The sequence below is a fragment of the Lineus longissimus genome, chromosome 13 (genome assembly GCF_910592395.1).
Source record: "Lineus longissimus chromosome 13, tnLinLong1.2, whole genome shotgun sequence".
Lineage (NCBI taxonomy): Eukaryota > Metazoa > Nemertea > Pilidiophora > Heteronemertea > Lineidae > Lineus > Lineus longissimus.
In genome coordinates this window covers 4,351,987-4,372,191 of record NC_088320.1, presented here as the reverse complement: position 1 = coordinate 4,372,191, position 20,205 = coordinate 4,351,987, and the positions used below count along the sequence as shown (strand labels likewise).

At 42.8% G+C, this 20,205-nt stretch overlaps 2 protein-coding genes across 2 annotated transcripts; both read left to right on the top strand.

Moving 5' to 3' along the window:
* Positions 1 to 871: 871 nt before the first annotated feature.
* LOC135498346 (para-nitrobenzyl esterase-like) lies at positions 872 to 2,488 on the top strand. Its single transcript, XM_064788600.1, has one exon. The coding sequence runs from the start codon at positions 872 to 874 to the stop codon at positions 2,486 to 2,488; it is 1,617 nt and encodes a 538-aa protein (XP_064644670.1).
* Positions 2,489 to 3,309: 821 nt separating this feature from the next.
* Positions 3,310 to 15,808, top strand: LOC135498345 (uncharacterized). The gene is made up of 6 exons (XM_064788599.1): positions 3,310 to 5,165; positions 5,768 to 6,159; positions 12,441 to 12,653; positions 12,892 to 12,927; positions 13,342 to 13,426; positions 13,747 to 15,808. The coding sequence occupies exons 1-6, from the start codon at positions 3,499 to 3,501 to the stop codon at positions 15,383 to 15,385; spliced, it is 4,032 nt and encodes a 1,343-aa protein (XP_064644669.1). The 5' UTR covers positions 3,310 to 3,498; the 3' UTR covers positions 15,386 to 15,808.
* The last annotated feature ends 4,397 nt before the right edge of the window (positions 15,809 to 20,205 follow it).

The window sequence follows — 20,205 nt, the reverse complement described above, 5'->3', positions numbered from 1 at the left end:
TTTGGACATTAAGGTCAAGTCAGTTTACAGTGACCAGACTTGTTCTTGCACCATCTGCAGAGTAAGTGACATACACCCAGAGTGCTTTTTCAAGAACTCTGTTCCAAGGACTTTCTCCGGACTGCGTGTTTCTAAAGACATTCAAACCCTTTTCACGAACAAGACGTGACCTCTTTCTATCCGTATACGTGTACGACTCCGTGATAAGTCACTCTTCTCAATTAACCTCCTTCTCCTCAAATGCCTGTGCCATGGAAGACCTGGCACGAACTGAGTCCCATACATCCCAATTAGACTCTATAACTTTTACAAATAGGCCATCCTTTCAACACGGTATGGTTGTGCATCGTCAGATATGCCATTGACCTATTTAGCCAAAGGATACCGTCATCAATTACTTCTTGTTTGAGAAAGACCCCTGCTCCCTGGTCATTGGAGCATTTCGGTCAAGATTTTATATCTGTTCACAGGGACCAGCCTTAGATTGTTGGTCTTTCACCGTCTGAGGAGTGAGTGATATATATTCTTCGTGTTTTTCAAGAATACTTTTCCAATGGCCTTTATTTTTCCCCGGATTGTGTGTTTTTAAAGACGTCCAAACCTAGTCAAGTCGAATAAGGTGTGACCTTGCCGAAACCGTTGCTTTCACTATTTCGGACTCTTCTTAGAAACCGGCCAACTGTTTACAACTGTCCTCCAGAAATAACGCGTGGAAAAGGAGCCACGAACACCAACTGATCTTGTTCGCAAAAAGGAATAGTTTGCGTCTTTGAATTTGACAGATATAGAGGCACAAGGGGAAATTGCTGGCGAAATAGCTGCAATTTTAGCGATGGGTCAATGGCTCTTTGCAGTTGTTGTAATGGTGAACATGGGACAACTCTTTGGTGTTGATAATCCATTCCTCATGGGATATAATGAAGTTACAACAGGGGCGGGTACAATCCAGGGTACCAAGGAGAACATCACAGCATTTGGAAAAACCTATGAATACTTTGCCTACAGAGGGATACGCTACGCAAAGGATACAGGTGGTGCGAATAGGTTCAAAAAACCGATTCCCGTTGACAAGTTCAGTGGAGTTTACAAGGCCACGGAATACACCAACTCTTGCCCGCAGCCATCTTTTGGTTGGGACTTGCTCAGCATAACAGCCGACCCAATGTTTAACACACGCACCGGGGAGGACTGTCTGTCACTGAGTGTGTTTACTCCTACAGACAAGGGTACTACGAAGGCCGTGATGGTGTGGATACACGGAGGTGGTTGGCTTATTGGAGCTGGCCTACAATACTTCGGAGGTCTGTTGGCACCTTTTGGTGACGTAGTCTATGTTTCCATCAATTTCCGACTGGGACCTTTCGGCTTTCTCTATACTGGAGACTCAAATGCACCTGGAAACGTGGCCTACTTTGACCAACTCTTGGCTTTGAAATGGGTGAAGGATAACATTAAGGATTTCGGCGGCGATCCGGACATGGTAACGATCTTCGGTGAGTCTGCGGGTGGATATGACGTATCAGCTCACGCGATCTCCCCACTTTCTGCCGGGAAGGGTTTGTTTAAACGGGTCATATCTATGAGTGGCTCGGCTGTCTCCCCAAAGGAAAACCCCATGAATCTAGTTAACGGAGCTGCGAGTGCTGTCATCACCAGAAATCTCGGTCTTAACCTGCGCTGCAACGATACTAACAACCCGACACTTTCCAACTCCAAGTTACTAGTTGCATGCCTTAGGACGAAGAGTGCGGAGGATATGATAAGATATACAGACATTAATGGTGTGTTGCCTAAGGACGCGGTTGTTAAAGGCCTACTCTCGTTCAGGCCCGTTTTGGACGGGGAGTTCTTTCCGGTGCACCCAGCTTACCTGATACAAAACAAGTCATTTGCCGCCTACCAAGCTTTCAAGGACGTTGACTTCATCGTCTCCGTCACCAGCAACGATGGAGAGATTATCTTCTCGAGTGCAATCATACCGTTTCTCATGCCGGCTAACATCCATCATCCCTTCCTTATTCCGAAGGATTTCATGCACAAAACCTTGCTACCGGCCGCCTATCCATCCAGCACTCATCCCGGGGTAGCGATGGCAGTGGCGCAGGAATACATCGTAGATGCGGACCTCGCCGCAACGAATTCCTCTCTGCGTAGGCGTGATGCACTCATTCAAGCACTTACGGACCAATATTTCGTGACTGCCGGAATTTCAGCCGCTCAAACACACGTGGGCATGGAAGGAAAGGGAAAAACTTGGATGCTGTACTTCGACCACAACGCCTCTATATTTCCTAAGGTGTACGGCCCAGGGAATGCTAACCATGGTGCTGATGTCGCGTACTGTTTTGGGTTTCCAGCGATGGCAGATAACTTTGTTAAATTACATGGAGCGAAGGGTCAAGCTCTTTTCACATCAATAACGACGAGGGATGTGGACATAGCGAAGGCCTCAATGACTTATTTCACCAACTATGCTAAATTTGGGTGAGTATTCTCGCGTCTTGTCTGATGGCTTTGATATCTAATGGTGAAGGTACAGGCTATACGTCACCCCTCCCACACCCTCCCCGCTTGCTGCTGTTATGTCTAGTCTTTGTGGGATTCCTCCTAATCAATCAAAATGATCATTTGTCGCCAGGTTTGCAAGTTCCAGAACAAAAAATCTGAGGTAAGGCCAACGCATTTGTTGATATATATGATAAGTACCTTTGCTTCGATCATGGCCTTCTTCACCAAAGTGCTATCCATATGATGCAATATTTATTTATATATTTGAAGGTCATCAACGATCCTGATCCATTTTATATTGTCAGAATAGCATCGTCCCATCACTAGTAGGATGTTTTTCCAACTTCTGAACGGTTTATCTAGCTTTTCTTGATTTATCCGACAAAAGTCCGAACAAATTGGCCGACTTTCTCTGAAAGTTCGGATTTCTAGAAAACCTGTGAAAACTTCTTGGGCTTCTCCAAAATAGGGCATTAATAGGTCCCAGCTTTTGGTCTGATCAACGTACATTCTAACAAAAGCTCCTTACGATGCGCTAATTTGCTAATATGTATTTTTTTCCCTAAAGGACGTGTTTTTTTTGCGGGATCCGAAATCACTTGTCATGGTCGATGGCATTTTGCCATAATATAACTATTATTAAAAACAGGTTATGCCTATATATTTTGTCATCCACAAGGTCTATCATTGACCTACATGTATTCCAGTTTGAACCTTTTGAATGTCGCTATCAATAAAGTTTTATCAAAGAAATGCATCTATTCAGTACATCTGTATATCCTCTTCAATGGTTGAACGAGGCACCAACAACAGGTTCAAGTCTGTGCAGTGGGACTCCGGTAGAAACCAGATAGACGAACAGTTTACGACGAACCCTTTTGAGTGATACCAAGTCTTTCAAATACACCTTTTTCGGTTTGAAAAGTTTTGATTAAGATTCACTCGGCACATTAACAGAGGAGGAGTAAGGAAATTCGAACGGTTGTGAGAATGATCACAACATACGCGATGTGTCAATGGTTATTTGGTGTTCTCCTCCTCGTGGTCAACACAGGGCAGCTCTTTGGCGCAGACAACCCGTTCCTGATGGGATACAATGAAGTGACTGCAGGTGCGGGTACCATCCAGGGTACGAAGGAGAACATCACAGCATTTGGGAAAACCTATGAATACTTTGCCTACAGAGGGATACGCTACGCAAAGGATACGGGCGGGGCGAATAGGTTCAAGAAACCGGTTCCCATGGACAAGTTCAGTGGAGTTTATAAGGCCACGGAATTCACCAACTCTTGCACGCAAACTGGAACTAGTTTGGCAAATTCCAACATGTCGGCGGACCCCATGTATCATCAGCGCACTGGTGAGGACTGTCTGTCATTGAATGTGTTTACCCCTACAGACAAGGGCACCAAGAAGGCCGTGATGGTGTGGATCCACGGTGGTGCTTGGGTTGCGGGAAGTGGACTGATCTACTTCGGAGGTCTGTTGGCCCCCTTTGGTGACGTAGTCTATGTTTCCGTCAATTTCCGTCTCGGTGCTTTTGGCTTCCTCAGTACTGGAGACTCGAGTGCCCGAGGAAATATGGCTTACTTTGACCAGCTCTTGGCTTTGAAATGGGTGAAAGATAACATCAAGGATTTCGGTGGTGACCCTGACATGGTAACGATATTTGGTGAGTCTGCGGGTGGATTGGACGTATCCGCTCACGCAATCTCTCAACTTTCTGCAGGGAAGGGCTTGTTTAAACGGGTCATATCTACGAGTGGTTCCGCGGTGTCCCCCAAAGAGAACCCCATGAACGTGCGTTTGGATATCCCGGTCTACACAAAAAATCTCGGCCTCAACCTGCGCTGCAATGGTACAAACAACCCAACTCTTTCCGACTCCGGGCTACTCCTTGAATGTCTTAGAAAGAAAAGTGCGTCGGAGATCTTGAAATATGCTGATGAGGAGGGAAATCTTCCCCCGGACGCAGTCGTGAAAGGACGGCAGTCCTTTAGCCCGACCGTCGATGGTGAATTCCTCCCCGAGCATCCGGCAAACCTTGTCAAGAATACCACACTTGCCGTCTACCAAGTTTTCAAGAATGTCGACCTCATTTCCTCCTTCAACAGCAACGATGGAAACTATGCCTTTTTTTCTATGATCCCAATTCTCATGAAAGCTGGAATCACGGGACCCTCATACTTAATTCCAAAGGAATTCATGCATAAATACCTTCTCCCGGGTGTTTTTCCACCCAGCACTCATCCGGGGGTAGCGAGGGCAGTGGGGCAGGAATACATCATAGATGCGGACCTCGCCGCGACGAATTCCTCTCTGCGCAGGCGTGATGCACTCATTCAAGCACTTACGGACCAATATTTCGTGACTGCCGGAATTTCAGCCGCTCAAACACACGTTGCCATGGAAGGAAAGGGGAAGACTTGGATGCTATACTTCGACCGCGAATCTCCTATTTGGCCAAAGTTGTACGGCCCAGGGAACGCTAACCATGGTGCGGATATCGCGTACTGCTTTGGAGTGTTTGCTATGGGAGATAGCTTGGTTAAACTACACGGCGAAAAAGGCCAGGCTATTGCAAATTTAACAACACAGACTGACCTGGATTTATCAAAGGCCCATATGACTTATTTCACCAACTTTGCTAAATTTGGGTGAGTAAACTCGGCGAGATCAACGAACTTAATTGGCCGAGGTTACCCAGGACGTTACCTTGATTAGAGTGCAAAATGATATCGACAGAGACCAATGATAGAATGAATGTATTCACCACTGAATAGAACTTTTTATCCTTTTAGCTTTTAAGAAAAAACACCATGGACATCTCCTCTCTATTGTAATTATGTTTGACTAGACTGATATCAGACTATCAAAGGTCTTTTAGGCATTCTGTTGTACTGGTACATCGGATCTTTCAATTTCAAATTCTCAGGTCTGGCCACGGACAGTAGTCTTAATCTGCAAGCAATGAAACAATTCTAAATCGGTGTTTTGAAGATATCTAGATGTCCCAACATCAAAAACCATGTTTAACTCCAGTTCAGGGGCAGAAGAGGGAGACATTGGGCGATATGAATAAAGACTAGCAAATGCTTTTACTTCAATTCTGTACAGAAAGGCCTAGTGTAAATGTACATAAAGTTTTAGATAAAAGCATTTGCTAGTCTTTATTCATATCACCCAATATCTCTGAACCTGAGATGAGAATTACTGAGATGACATTTATTCTCATGCGGTACATCTTATTTCTTTGCAGGGATCCCAATGGTAAAGCCGGCTCCACCTCCTCTTACCCGAAATGGCCGGAGTATACGTTGACGGATAAAAGTTACATGATATTCGGATCCACACCTAATGCGATGAAGCTGGAAGTCAAGAAGGACCTCCGGCCTCGGGCTGCTGCATTCTGGCTGGACTACATCCCGTTCGTGGTGGGGCAGACCTGCCCCAAGCCGCAGCCTTGTCCGAACCCCACCTGCCCACCACTACTCGACCAGTACATCGGCTATCTGAGGCTTACCGTCGGACAGGCCGAGACGGTTATTGTGATCTTTGCTGTGGGGACGGCGGTGTTTGGATCTCTTTCACTGATTCTCCTTATGGCGTGGTGCAAGCTCAGGCACACGGTGAGGAACACCGGAACTGACTGATTGGCCCGGCACCATAGATGTTGGCGTATATCTCACCGGTCAGTGATGTTTGATTTCAAAACTCGCGGAATAAATGTTGACAGTTCATGACGGTGTAGGCCGGTGTAACATCCATGGTTGTTTCCCATACTTCAGTGTTTATTTAACAACAGACACGTTTTTGAGTGTTTGAGTGTTTGTTTTTAATCCCCTCATCGTTTGGGAACATTTTTCTCCGTGTCCCCTTTTAAAAAGTCATCAGCGGTCTCTCTAGCTGTCTATAAAACACTGTAATATGGAGAACGACCAAAAACGTTACACCAACAAAGACGATTCTGACGAGTTCTAGTGTAGATGGCGCTATAAACATCCATCCGAATCGTTTTCACCAGTCTCATTTCGGTGCGGTATTTGTGGCAACACGCATACGCAGTTTGTTTGGCGGAGACGATGCTTCCACCCTACGCAGTACTTCACACTGCCGCGCGTGAGATATCCAAGCGACAATGGGCTTTGTTGGAAGATCTATCATTGCTAATAGAGACTGTTTGTAGAACAATTGTTACTTAACATGAAAAAAAGCCGAAAGTGCATACGTCTTCCGATGCATTCAAGAACCGCTATATTTTCAGGGGACTCAGTTAGTGTCATTATTGTGCGGGTGTGAAAGTAGAATAGTTCCAATGTAGAATTAGCCCTACCTCATAGTTCGACGATAGTTCAGGGATGTATATCTAAAGCGACCTAGGCCTAAATCATCGCAGTAGACTATCATGTTAAATCCGACTGCCACCACTTGCTCAGATGGTAGATGTGTCACGGGTCCACTTGCTGTGCATTTTGACATCATGACATCGACATAAAATATTTTAGAAGCGGTTTTTGCGCTGATTGTTTTGTTCCGTTTTTAAGGGTGTTACTCATTTGATATGAGACCAAAAGTACTTGTCCTTAAAACAGATTGAAACAATCAACTGCGTGTGAATATTCTTAACCGAAAATCGCTCAACAGTGCTAATTTAAGAATTTTGTCTCACGATTACCACAGGCATGTTTGTGTCCGAGCATCTTCAAATGCCTGAGGGGAATCGCGCGACAAATCTAAAATCCCGTTGATCGATCACCGACACATCCGGGCTGCATAGTGCACACTCGATATGATGCACATAAGAAGCACGCGAGAATACTACCCTCTTAAAATACATTTAAGCTTTTTGAAAACACTGTAAGGTTTTTTGGTGTCGGCAAGCACCAATATGCACTCCCTATTTTCATTGTTTTCAGAAATTATTTATTGGGTGCATATTTTTAAAAATAAAACACTTCAAGGGTATTTGAAAGGCACAAACATTTATTTTAAAGAATATTACAGTCAGTACACTCGCCATCTCAATCACACAAACTCGCTGAAACCATGTATGTTCTTCATCCAGGCATTCCTGATAGAAACAGCATTCGAGAACATTTCCGGTTTGCATTGCCTTATTCGGAAACTTCAAATGATGCATCAACCCTGTAGACTGGTAATAAGTCGATCGCACGGTTACATTCTGAGAAACTTCATGTAGCATGAGAATACTGCTTTCGGGAAAGTGAGAGCAAAAACGATTCCATGCTATCACGCAATCACTTCCACAGTCATCTCTTCAACGAGTTACAACCACTGCATACCTGGGCCTCGGTGTAAAAAAACCAACACGTCCTCGGGGGAAATGAAAACAAAGCCTCTCGTTGGTCAATAGATTCGGCAATCATCGGAAATTCCCGAAACCCGCCGAGAATATGCACGACATAGATTGTTTTGAGCAACAGCGTCCCTTCAAATACGTAGTCATCATGTCTGAGCCACCCATAATATAAGGTGTTTGTGGCAACTGTCCCTTAAAACGAGAGACAAATGCCTCTAACACGAAGGTCATGATAGCTCAAAACAGATGCTGATAATCTACTTCAGGAAAACAGATGCTGCGAATTAACTTCAGGAAGAGAGGTCAGTACATTATGTTAGGCAAGGGGATGTATGCGTAGAATCAACACAACTCGTCATATTAATTTATAAAGTTACACCAAATGAAAGTGTTGTTGTTACGCAGAGCTATACATTCATCTGGGGCCCCTTAATCTAATAATTTCTTCTTTCTTCAAAACACAGTTTCCGGTTTTTGCACACTGAACTTCCAGCGATATTACCTCCGTAGCCTCCGCCCATACTGACGTGCGTTGTCTGGAACTGAGCTGAGCAATGTCAATACATTGAGGTTCAAGATGGGTTTCGGAAGCATGAAACCTCTCGACCTGGTGATCATCTTAGAAAACCTTAGAAATTACCTTCTTCGTCCAATTTAGGAAAGTCAATTTTTTTTCAAGCATCCTCTAGACTCTGTCTGGTCGCTGCGTTTCGGGGGACGGAGGGATTCGTCAACGATTTTACTTAGTAATGCTGGGTGTTTTAATGAAGGTAAATGAATGATATGTCTTGCATTCTCCAGGAAGTGTAAGCTCAATTTGGTGCTGTTTGTCATTGCAAAGTATCCACCTCTGAAGGCTTTTAATCGCCTTCCACTTATATGATCCCGTATCATAGATATGAATGCGGTAATACGTGTTCCCATAGACATCCGTCCTTCTTTTCTCCTTCTCAAACCAAAATGTCGCAGCTTTCTTCCGAGATATTTCTTCCGAGATCTCCAGTCTTGCGTGGAATGTCCATCCGCCCCCTTTTGAGTATTTTATGCCCCTGAATTGAAGATACATGTGCGAAAGAGTTATATTGTTTTTCTCTCAATAAATGAAGACGAAATTAATTGCTTTTCCTTCTCTAAACGAAGACGAAGTTATATTGCATTTCTCTCAACAAATGAAGAAGAGGCTAAAAGAAAAAGACCGACTTTGCTTCACAAAATCGTATCTAGAGTTAAACCAACAAGACCTAATCTCGATCTATAATTTTCTTCTAGATTCTAAACAATTCTATTGCCGCCTTCCATTGGTTGCTTATAGATTAATATACATGTACATGTAGCGTCCTTACATGCAGGGTCCTCTGGTCGCGCAGTCCTCTATCTTGTAAAGGCGATGACCATGCTCAAGTGACAAATACGTAATTGTATAAGTTGTTCCCATCGCTTTTGGTTTTCTATCTAACGAAAGAAACCGACGTTTATATTTCTTTGAAGATATGGTGGCAAGTGGTATCATGCAGCTCGGCTTTTGTGGGCTTGGTTTGCCCGTTGGGCAGTTTTTAAGAGCGTAAATTGTGTACTCTCCATTCTTCTGAAATCGCCCTGAAAGTAGTGGTATATAATTATATGTAGTTTAAAAGATGCTCACGCTGTTGGCATCAGTCTTAACGAAATTGCCCAAGAATTCACACTTCACAAACAACAACACCGTCATTCAATTTGACTTACCGATAACATTAAGTTACCGGGGTGGTCGCTGACCGGGGTTCCACTTTACATGCATAACGGCTTTTGAGGATGCGAAAAAAAATAATCGTATCTTTCTTACCATTTCCAAAGTATTCCATCGATGATTCCGGCGTTTGACATTTCATTCGTCTTACCTATCATAGAACGACAACATGTGACTAAGAACCGAACCATGTGGTCTCGTCTCATACACTCTTAGAAGTTTTTGAGCTTTTGAAAAACGCGATGTACATTGTAGAGGTTTTTCAGTAAACTGAAAAACAATTAACAGTTTTCAGTATCTAAAGTGCCAGCAGGGATTTTTCATTTTCTCGAACAAACCTTTACAAGTTGTACATGTGTGCAAACCAAAAAAAAATTAAGGGTTTTCAAAAGCTCAAAAGTCCAAGCCCCGAATCATACTGGCGCGGTGCGAGTGACGATAACAAATAGCTGATCGTCTTTAAAACATACACGGGTTTTTGAGTTTACCTTAAAGTAGAACATCTTGCTGCCCTGTCGGCGCACCGTCGATACATTCAAGGATTCAAAATGTGAACATTTGCTTCCCTTATATACCCGGAAACCAGAATACAAACAGCTATTGTTCCGCTGAGTGTATGAGAAATAATCACAACTCGAATCAAAAAGGTCGCAGTAGACAGCACAGTGAAAAATCGTGCGGACTGGTATGTGGCGTGCGCCGTCATGGTGCCTTTCGCTGTGAGGTGGTCGCCGAAAGAAACGTTGTCCCTGTCTGACGTCATCTGTTAAAAACGCCGAGGCTGCCGTGGTGAAGATGACCGGCCTCTTACTCCAAGAAACAAACAAAAATGTGGTGTAGAGTAGGTTCTTTGCCATCGCCGAAAGTCTATTTCTCATTGAGATCTACCAGGTGTCCTTTCTTAACTTGGTTTCAAAATTTTACAATGTAGGTATCAGGACGTATTTTATTAGAACCCGCCTTTTTGTATTTTGAATTCATCGTTTGACGTGACTGGATGAGGACAAATCATTGTCTGTAGAACAATTGCGACGATTCCAAGTTTTATTCTATGTTGCTGTAGCAGAAGAATATATCATCAAAAGGTATCGATTTTCAATATTCGATATTTTTTGTGGCCAACATTTATTCCATTTTGCTTTTAAATTCATTATCATGGTAAAGTTGTAATACAATGAAGTGTGTTTGTTGATAAATTGATAAATTGATGATTGGATGTTGTTGTTTAGTAGACTGCTTTCGGTCATACTGTACCAGACCAAAATACCTCATCCACTCCCACAAAGGAAAATTTACAATTCAATTCATTTCATGACCTCCTTGAACAAAAAAGTACTTGTAGATGTACATGTTAATGTATAAAGTTTGACAGTGTAATTATCTGTGTATATTTTCTTCGGGCCATCAATCATAATTCACGATCTTTTGCTTAAAGTGCTGGCTTCCTGCAGTGCACATGCTACAAATGTTCATGCATGCATTCACTCCATCCGAATTTTTGATCCAAGATAAGAACTTCTTTCGGTTCATTCTGTACTTTGACCTGTAGGGGTAACTATCCTGACCTACAACATCCTGAACTTCAGGCCAACGCTCTGTACTAACGACCTCCTGAGATCAGGCTTTTTTTACACATACGTCATATACAAATTGAAATATGGAAAGGCGGAGAATATTAAAAACTAATGGTGCCAGTATGCACTTCCGACCAAGCTTGTGTAACGTGTGCGACGGGAGGAGGATACGACTGACTCTGGTTTTCTAGGATGGAACTACAAAGAAGAATTGAAAGTAAAGTAAATCTCATGACCTCCTTGTCCACATACGGAAATGTACTTGTACATGCATGTTATTTCTGGGTAAAGTTTGACCAGGTTATTATCAGTGAACTTTTCCTTCAGGCCATCAGTGTCTTAACGCCAAAAGAGGACATTGATTCACGAGTCACACTAACCCATTTCCCCAACATATATCAGCAAGTTCGATCACGTTTATCACACGAACCTGGCGTTTTGTATTCTGTCATAACAAATAAGGCAACAGAACTCGCCAAATAGAGTTAGAGCCCCGCCATTTCCACTATGTTGTGGGCCCCAATCTTCCTCTTGGTGACGCTTGGAGGATGTTACCATGGAAACGCCGTAAAAGGTAGGTGGGAAACCGAATCTTCTACTGAAGATCCTGAAATTTCTCGTTCAAGGATTGAGATCATATCAGTTCATTGCGTTGACTCCCTCTCTTCTGTCATTCATTAGTGCAATTGACTATTCATTAGGTCCTTATTTGCCAGATCATGACATAGGCCCAGTGTGGTATGTTGCTTTGATCAGCATATATGTGGTCATTGGCCTTATGAATATTCTAAGTTTGGTTAGCAGAAAAGGAAGGCTACAAGGAGCAGGAACTAGGGGTCAAATTTGTCATCTTTGGGTGAATAGTATATGTACAGTTCGGGGACTGGGTTGTGTTCGATTCAGAGTTAGATATATGAATCATGCTGTACTGACACTGGAAATGATACCTTTGACCCCTTTACAAATCATTTTGACAAACAAATCTAGCGAATATATTGCGACCCGTAACCGCCATTATTCTAATCACCACGGTGTCAACACGGGCCATCTCCAGGTCAGGTCACTCACGGTTTAAAGCCTTGGGGTGTGGAGGTCATGCGATTAAAATTAAGCGGTTGGATATGTTGTCTCCTTTGTCATTGTCTCCTTACGATTATAGAAAATTAACCCGCTCATTCGAATGTCTATTTGTTCACGCATGATGAAATGATGACGTTGAAAGTGCCAATCAGATTGCTTGGTCACGGGGTCGTATAAATTAATGCAAATTAACTATTCTTCACACTACTCACATCTAAGTAATTCTCGACAGGTTTGGTGATACGTCCGCCTAACAATTCCAACTCAGGGACGCCACAGCTAACCCCGGTCACGACTACAGAAGTACAGCTTGTACCCACGCCAAGGATAGTTGACAAACAACAGGCTACTCATCCCGTACCGACCAGAGCAGCTATCGGCAACCTCGGGCACAATATTGTTGAAGAGCCGACAACATCTGCAGATGATGAACTTGTTACGACAGGTATAAACACTCTTAGAAAAGAAATTTGAGCGTTTTTCTGCCAACATTATTATGCATCCTTAGATGTTTTTCGGTAAAATGAAAAACCAGTAAACGTTTTTTTGAGATTATGTATTCATTGGCATGCTTTGCATTGATTTATAAAGTCGGTTGCAGACCGATCGATAGGAAGCTTTAATTAAGATGCTTAACTCTAGGCATACCGAATTAAAATTTTGAAATCAAACTTCTGTTTCAGGAAAACAGACAGCTCCGGCCGGCGGGTCTCCAAAAGGTAATAAAACCAACCTTTAAATTTCATCATGATTCAAAAGCTTTAAACCGCCAAATTTCAAAATAAAAATTGTTTTTTCTTTCGAAGAGAAGAAAAAAAGGTTTTTTCGTTCATAGAGAAAAACGGAAATAAGTTTCATAATCCTCCAAAATAAAACTTTATTTTTGAAAAACGCCCTCGCGCCTAGGCCTAAATTCCCGTTTTTCTATAGTCTTATCAAAGGGGTAATCAGGGCAAATCTCGATTACATCGACAACCCCGAAACACCTTTCAGGGTGGTCGATATAGATCCAAACCGGCAAGGCCAAAGAAACGTGAACATACTGTAGAACAATACATTTTTGAACCTGACTTTTCACTCTGGAATATTCCTGTCATTCGTAAAAAAATGCAACATCAGCATCTTTTTTTCAGCGTCCATTCCTGCCATCACTATACCGATCTGCATCGTGCTCCTCCTCTTCGCCGGCATCTTCACCACAGTCTGTCTCGTTACCAGGCAAGTATTGGCAATAAGTTGGCTTCTATTCATCCTTATTTCCAGGATGTTAAGGCTATGTTTAGTAAGATCTTTGGGGGAGGATTGGGGGAGGATTTGGGGGAGGATTTGGGGGAGGATTTTCATGCTGGTTATCAATCAAATGATAAAACAAGCTTTAGTTTCTCATAAACACTCTTACCTGTCACAAATGTATCATGTATCATTGGTATTCTATACGCTGCCGCTACTAGTTTCCTTTAGGTTCGTCGCTGCCCGAATTCGTTCGAAGCGATAGTCGTTTCATTGTCATTCTTCTTAGTACTGCTTTTCACCTTCAGAAATCGAAAACGTCGTTTGGAAGAGAGCAGTGAGGTTTCCAAAAATGGTGGTGGTTGGCGCGAAAGACTGGCATCGCATGTTCATCCGAAACGAAAGGATACGCGGAGTAGCGCAGATGATAATCACCCTTATGTACTTTACAGCGTAAATGAAGGCCGCGCTCGAAGCTTTGTTCATACCCCGAGCTTTTCCGAAATGCCGCCATTGTCCGCTGCGGCACATATCGAAAACGAGGTTTTCAATTTTAAGGATGTCGACGCCATTTTGGAGCAATCTGAAACAGATGTGAAATTCGCTGGAAATGACGAGGTTGATACTGTACGCGGGATTGAGAATGTTGGATATTTACCGGAGAGTCCTCAGGTCCACGCAAAGGAAAAGAGTGCAAGGTCCTCGCGGCATGAAGGGGCAATGGTTGAGGTTTCCTCAAGGGTTCATTTGACGGAGACAGACGTGAAAGAATCTTCTGGAGGAAGCCAGCCGCCTGTCACATATAAAAACAGGGATTCAGGAGGAATTGCTACGCAGAACAGTGCTTTGATCGTCCAGAATGGCGAGGGACTGGCAGAGGAGACAAAGATTCAAATGCTGAAGCAAAAAGGTAACTTGTCCGATTTAGAGGTCGACACCTCGATTGATGAAGATGATGAAATATCAGTCCGTTCCAGTGATTCTAGCGGCAGTTCTCGGTGTGGATATTGGGCGCCGAAAGCGGACTTAGACAATGGTGGTGAAGAAGCTGAAAAGGGAAACGAGGGAAATGATGGTGCATCGAGCTCTGGTGAGGATGTCTCGTCCATAGAGGATGTCGAACCGCCATATTCTACTTGGCCAGTCAGAAAAACATCCGCGCAGTTCTCGGAATCGGGAAGTGACATCAGTCTGATTGAACCAATTGAAAGCGAGGAGGAGGAGGATCCCTACGATACAGTTGTTCCAGGTGCTCCCGCGGAAATCAAGACAAAAAATGTCAAACCGAAAACTGAATGTATCAGTGCGCTAGACGGTCAGTTTTCTGATGGCGATGGTGTCGAGGAATCGCCCTATGATACGTTACCAGTACATGTAGTCAGTGTACATGACGAAGGAACTTGCGAGGATAAAGACTGCAAAAGCTGCCACGGGAAGTGTGACAGCGGGAGGGTGTCGGGCATTGGCATGGCTGACGACGTCGAACTGCCCACCTCAGATTTGACCATCTGTCATCAATTCGCAGGCGGCCCAAAGCTTGGAAGTGATAACTCGGAAGGCACAGTTGACGAGGAAGAATCCCCGTACGACACCGTACCAGCGGGACGGCCAAGGTCTGTGGAGCATGTAGACGGAATAGACGGCGAGGGTGTCAAGAAGCGCTCCCCAACCTACGCCACCGTTCCAAATGTCGTTCTAGGACCATCTTTTAAGGAGCAGGTAGAGACGTTCTTCGTCGAAAACGTGTCGTCGAGCGAGGAGAGTTTAGCTGATGAGGGCGAATTCGAAATAGACGCAAAGAGAATGTCCTTGGAGATCAGTGACTTGACCAATGGAGACAAATGTCAAGGTCAAAACCATTTGGAGGATCAGGGTCGAATAGAGATAACTGATGACAGCTTCTTTTTTGTTGGTGAAGGGGATGTCGATTCTTTGAAAAGTGTATAGAGATCTCTAGGTCCGTGCTTGATCTAGTGGAAATACTAGTACACTATGCTATCCCCACAGCCACTAACTGATAGAGTTCTCCTCGGGTCGTCGACAGTAAGTCGTTTTAGATTTTCGATGAGAGACTACCCTCAAATTTGCCGTTTTCTAAAAAGGAGGCAAATTTGGCCATTTATCTGTCACGTGATACCGATGGTCTGAAGTGATCGATAGTTTGATAAATGTAAAAAGACCAATTGATTAACCAATATTAAATTTTTTTATCGTGTACATGTACATACATTGTTACAACATGAACATATGAATGCTTTTGATTAGTCAATAAATTATCAATAGCTTTTAACTCTAGATTCTCTTTTGCCTGGTCACAAAATAATAATCGCGGGGTACGTGAAATTTTGGAAAATAAACATATCGTAGAAAGCTATAGAGCCATACCAAATGCACATACGTGTAGCTTATTTTGAAATAGTGTTATTGCTAAAGTTAGCACGAATTCTAAAAATACGTTGCTTACAAAGTTTCGGTTTTATAAACTATCATGTATTAGCCTCGTTTTGACCGTAGGGGTGTTGGTGAGACAATCATACCCATTTGGGTTGGTATAAAATGTGTCAAAGCAAATTCTCAGTGGATTATGCTTAAAATATAAGTCTAAGGTGTTTTCGAATAGAGATTGACACATCCAATTCGGTATAATCTCAAAAAGTTCGAGTCATTAATTTGAAGATAACATCACATTTGATAAAAGAACATCATTGCTAACGAGGATGTCACAAGACAACAGAATGAGTTTGACACCACAAATTCCACCAATTTTTGGTGCCATCTTGATGCACCAATGTGTTTCACCGGCGGCTGTCATCCTTCGACTGCGATCACTGCTCGTTCTAGACCACGTCGTTCTCCCCCCGTTCACCGTACGACTTCAGCCGCTGGAGGAACCTGAAAAATATACAAGTCATTTATCTTTATACTATTAAAGTATGGATGGATTAATCCATTTTATTTGCTATGACCAGTATATTCGGGGCGACTCATTGGAAAGCGGGGAACCCACCTCAGTGATATGGCTACAAGTAGGATATAACATAAATCTGGCTTTTTATACAAAAATGGTTCCAGCTGGGTCGCGACTTCTCCAAACTGATCATTGAAACAGCATAACTTCACTAGATCTGACATATAATGTACATGTAACTGCAGACTGACCTACAGTTCGCAAGCAATATCCAAATCCGCCATGCAACACTGGCGATAAGCTTTATTAGAGATCCGCATTAGTGTTACGCTGCATGTGGCGGCGCGTGATGGCGATAAGCCAATGGCGATAAGCCACATTCTCCTCCTGGCCAGCCCATCACCCGCCCAAGTCGTTCCTTTAAGCTGACTCATGATCAACCGATACAATAACTTTCCCAACGACAAAGCCCAAAGTTCTTCCTTTGAAAAGCAAACTTTCAATCGATCAAATCTCTCTCCCTATTACCATGCTGATTGGATTAGATACGAGAAGCTCCACATTCGTGGTTATGTTTACTCACGGTATCTGACTGTTACTCATATTTTGACATATCTTAGATACGTTGCAGAGAAGCCATTGTCAGTGATATTGTCATGATTTGTAGTTGGTCCACGACCTTGCCAACTAAGTGCTCTGCACGCTTTCTACCATTGGTGCCTCTATCAGATTGTGTTAAGGCAAATCCTTTCTAACATAAATGATCGGACAACATGTCTATCTCACCCAACTGCATAAGTCATGATTAAGAGAGTATTGCACTTCAAACCCCGACTAATGTGTCCTTCGTTTGACCATACCCGAGAAATCTCAATTATTTCCCATTAAGCGTCTTTGAAATATATCATCCTAGATCCCTTAGGTTAGTGGCACCATTTTAGAGCACCATATCAGGTTAGCGTATGGCGGAGGTCACTTCTTAACGTGACTAAAGGCTTCAAGTACATGTACATGTGTGTACAGTGAACCATGGTATTTCAGAAGGCGATAGTAACAAAGCAGCTTAAAGCGGCCGAAAACGCCGATCGAGATCTTGTTAATTACATAGTAAGACTGGTTACCATATCACAGTAAGACCGGCCGAAATATTTTCGAACGGATTTATTGTGTCTTACTTAGAAAAACTTGCTGCCGGTCTCGACCCTCTTCGCTTGTCCATAGAACCACAATCGCAGATGCCATCATCTGTGCCCATTGAGCATCGATATGCGCAGATGACCTCAACATCGGACGTGGCTTCCACTTCCGCTCTGAAGACGAGGCTGGATAAGGATAGCAGCGCCATGACGACGGAAAATATGGAATTCATATCTGAAGGAAAGAAGAATTAACGTTGTGTTTTTCAAGTCACTAGCTTGATATTAGTGAGGTTTCGCAACCACCCGTTTAGGCCCTACGACGACGTTTATCTATTGTGTGAGTTTACCTGAACAATAGATAAACGTCGTCGAAGGGCCTAACCGGGCGGTTGCGAAACCTCCCTAAATGACTTCATGTGGCCATGCGGAAAAGGAGGGGCAAACTCAAGCATCAAAAGGCCAACTTGACTTTGGGATAAGTCACAGGTGAACGTTGAGTCAACGAAAAGAAAAAAACCCAAAACAAAATGCGACACGCACTCCATCAATAGGTATATAATCAATCATGATCACCCTGATGTCAAAGTACATGTACCTACAAAGCCAAAACGGTAAAAAATCACCATTTGATAACCGTTTGCGGGGGAGTTATTACTCGCATTCAAAGAATCACGAAAGGGACTCGGCTTTTTGAACATTTGAATGAAATATATAGCTATCGAATGGCATGACTTCTTGCCCAAGTCAGCGTAGCAGCAGCAGTTACCATGATAGCAAATTCATGTCGGATTTCCCCTGCGGAAACTATAGCTAATATTTTAAGAGAACAAAGCCCATTCTCTATTAAAAGAAATTCAATTCTGAATCCAAATCGAGGTGCACAGCAAAGTTATGATGGCTAATGTCATTATTTCTGTAGCAGTGACATCCTTTGTGTATAGACTGTAATGAATTACCAAACTTTGCATTTAATGCACTTCCTTTCTGAATGCATTTTCATTGTTATTATGTTCTTTTTCATTGAACTCATGAAAAATTATTGCATACCGTAGGCTATCATGTATCTGAGAGGAAAATTGTATGCTCTTCCAATTTGAAATGCAGGTTACCTTTACGATAAGAACAGTCACCCAATAGAGCAGTTTACATGGGACTAAACCGATCTCGACCGATCCGGATCGGTCTAGATTGGTATGCCGTATACTGGGCCGATGACAGTGCCGTTTTTAAATCTGGCTCTAACAACAATATTACATCATCACAAGGTGACATTCAATTGTTATCACTAGAAACATTGGTCGTTGTTGCATCGAGAAATTGCTACAGATTACCATGCATAGAGACTGACTCCGGGCTTGTATATTTCTCTTGACTATCTTGTTGCATATCTTGGAAGCGACGGAAGGAGAAACCATAGAGAACTTCATGCGGATGTGGGGCGTCGTATGTCATTATAAACAATGTTTATCAGCGGAATGTTTCACGGTCTTTTAGTTTTACGAAGGAAATGGTAATTGTCAACATCGTGACTTCTTTAATGTTACTTATACTAGGAACATGATTGTATAGGACACTGGATTGACATGTTCACGAATGCGATCGTATTGTTTGGATGGCTAGGACATCATCGCGACAAAATCAAGCGTGAATGTAGTGTTTCTTTTAGAACTGCATGCATATCTAGTGAACATCTGGCATAGATAAATGGGAACACTTAATTTAGTTGAAATGTATGGAAAGTGCAGTAACTCGCCCTGCTTAATGCAAGTAATGAATGGATGCCATTAACCTTTTTTGCTGATTTTTTCAATATCTCCAGAGACAGCCAACAGAACATTGAGTCGTCGGATGACAGAAAGCTTGACATCACGCCATGGCTAGTCTCAGGGTCATTGAATATTACATAGACCCTTGCATAATATTCTCGACTGAAGTTTTTACGCCGCAGGCCAGAGTTATATAGGATTCCCATTGTCACTTGTCACTTGTCATGTTTCACTTGTCACAAGTTAAATGACTAAAGCTTGGAAACATATAACACGATGTGAGGGTAAGAAGTACCATCATGAATCGTATGTAGCCCTCTATTTGGAAATGACTTTTTCGTTCAAAAGTGAGCTGTGACACGTTACATGTGAAAACGCGAACTCTATGTAATCGCAACCTAAAAAGTCCGTTGCACACAATCCGGAATGACCATTGACAATACGGCAATAATTCGTTCTGATATAGCGCAAGGGAAATTTAAAGTTCCCCTCTGATGGGCTATTCAATGGTGATATTGGTGCATTAAAAAAGGTTGGTCATTTCATATTCAGAAAATGTCTCATTCATTTATTACATTGCTCTTGATTTATTTGTAACGTTTAGTGTAAAAATGGTGACAACTGATTCAGCCATCAACTCTCCTAAATGCATCCCCGAGGGGGCGGGCATAAGGGTAGTTAAGGTTGTAGCTTAGTTGCTAAAATGTGAAATGGACCATAATGTTTGATTATCGAACCCGACCGACCAATCTATCAATCTTATTGGCGTCACAGTCGGAAGGGTGAACCACGCTTGAATGTCGTACAGCATCCGTTGATGTGATAAAAACTAGTCATGACATCTCTCCTTAAGTTTAAGTCTCTGCATATCAACGGAAGGCGCAGCCTTATAAGATAACGATGCTGTAATGATAGAAAAAATTTGAAAAAACACAGTTTTATTCGTCTTGAAAT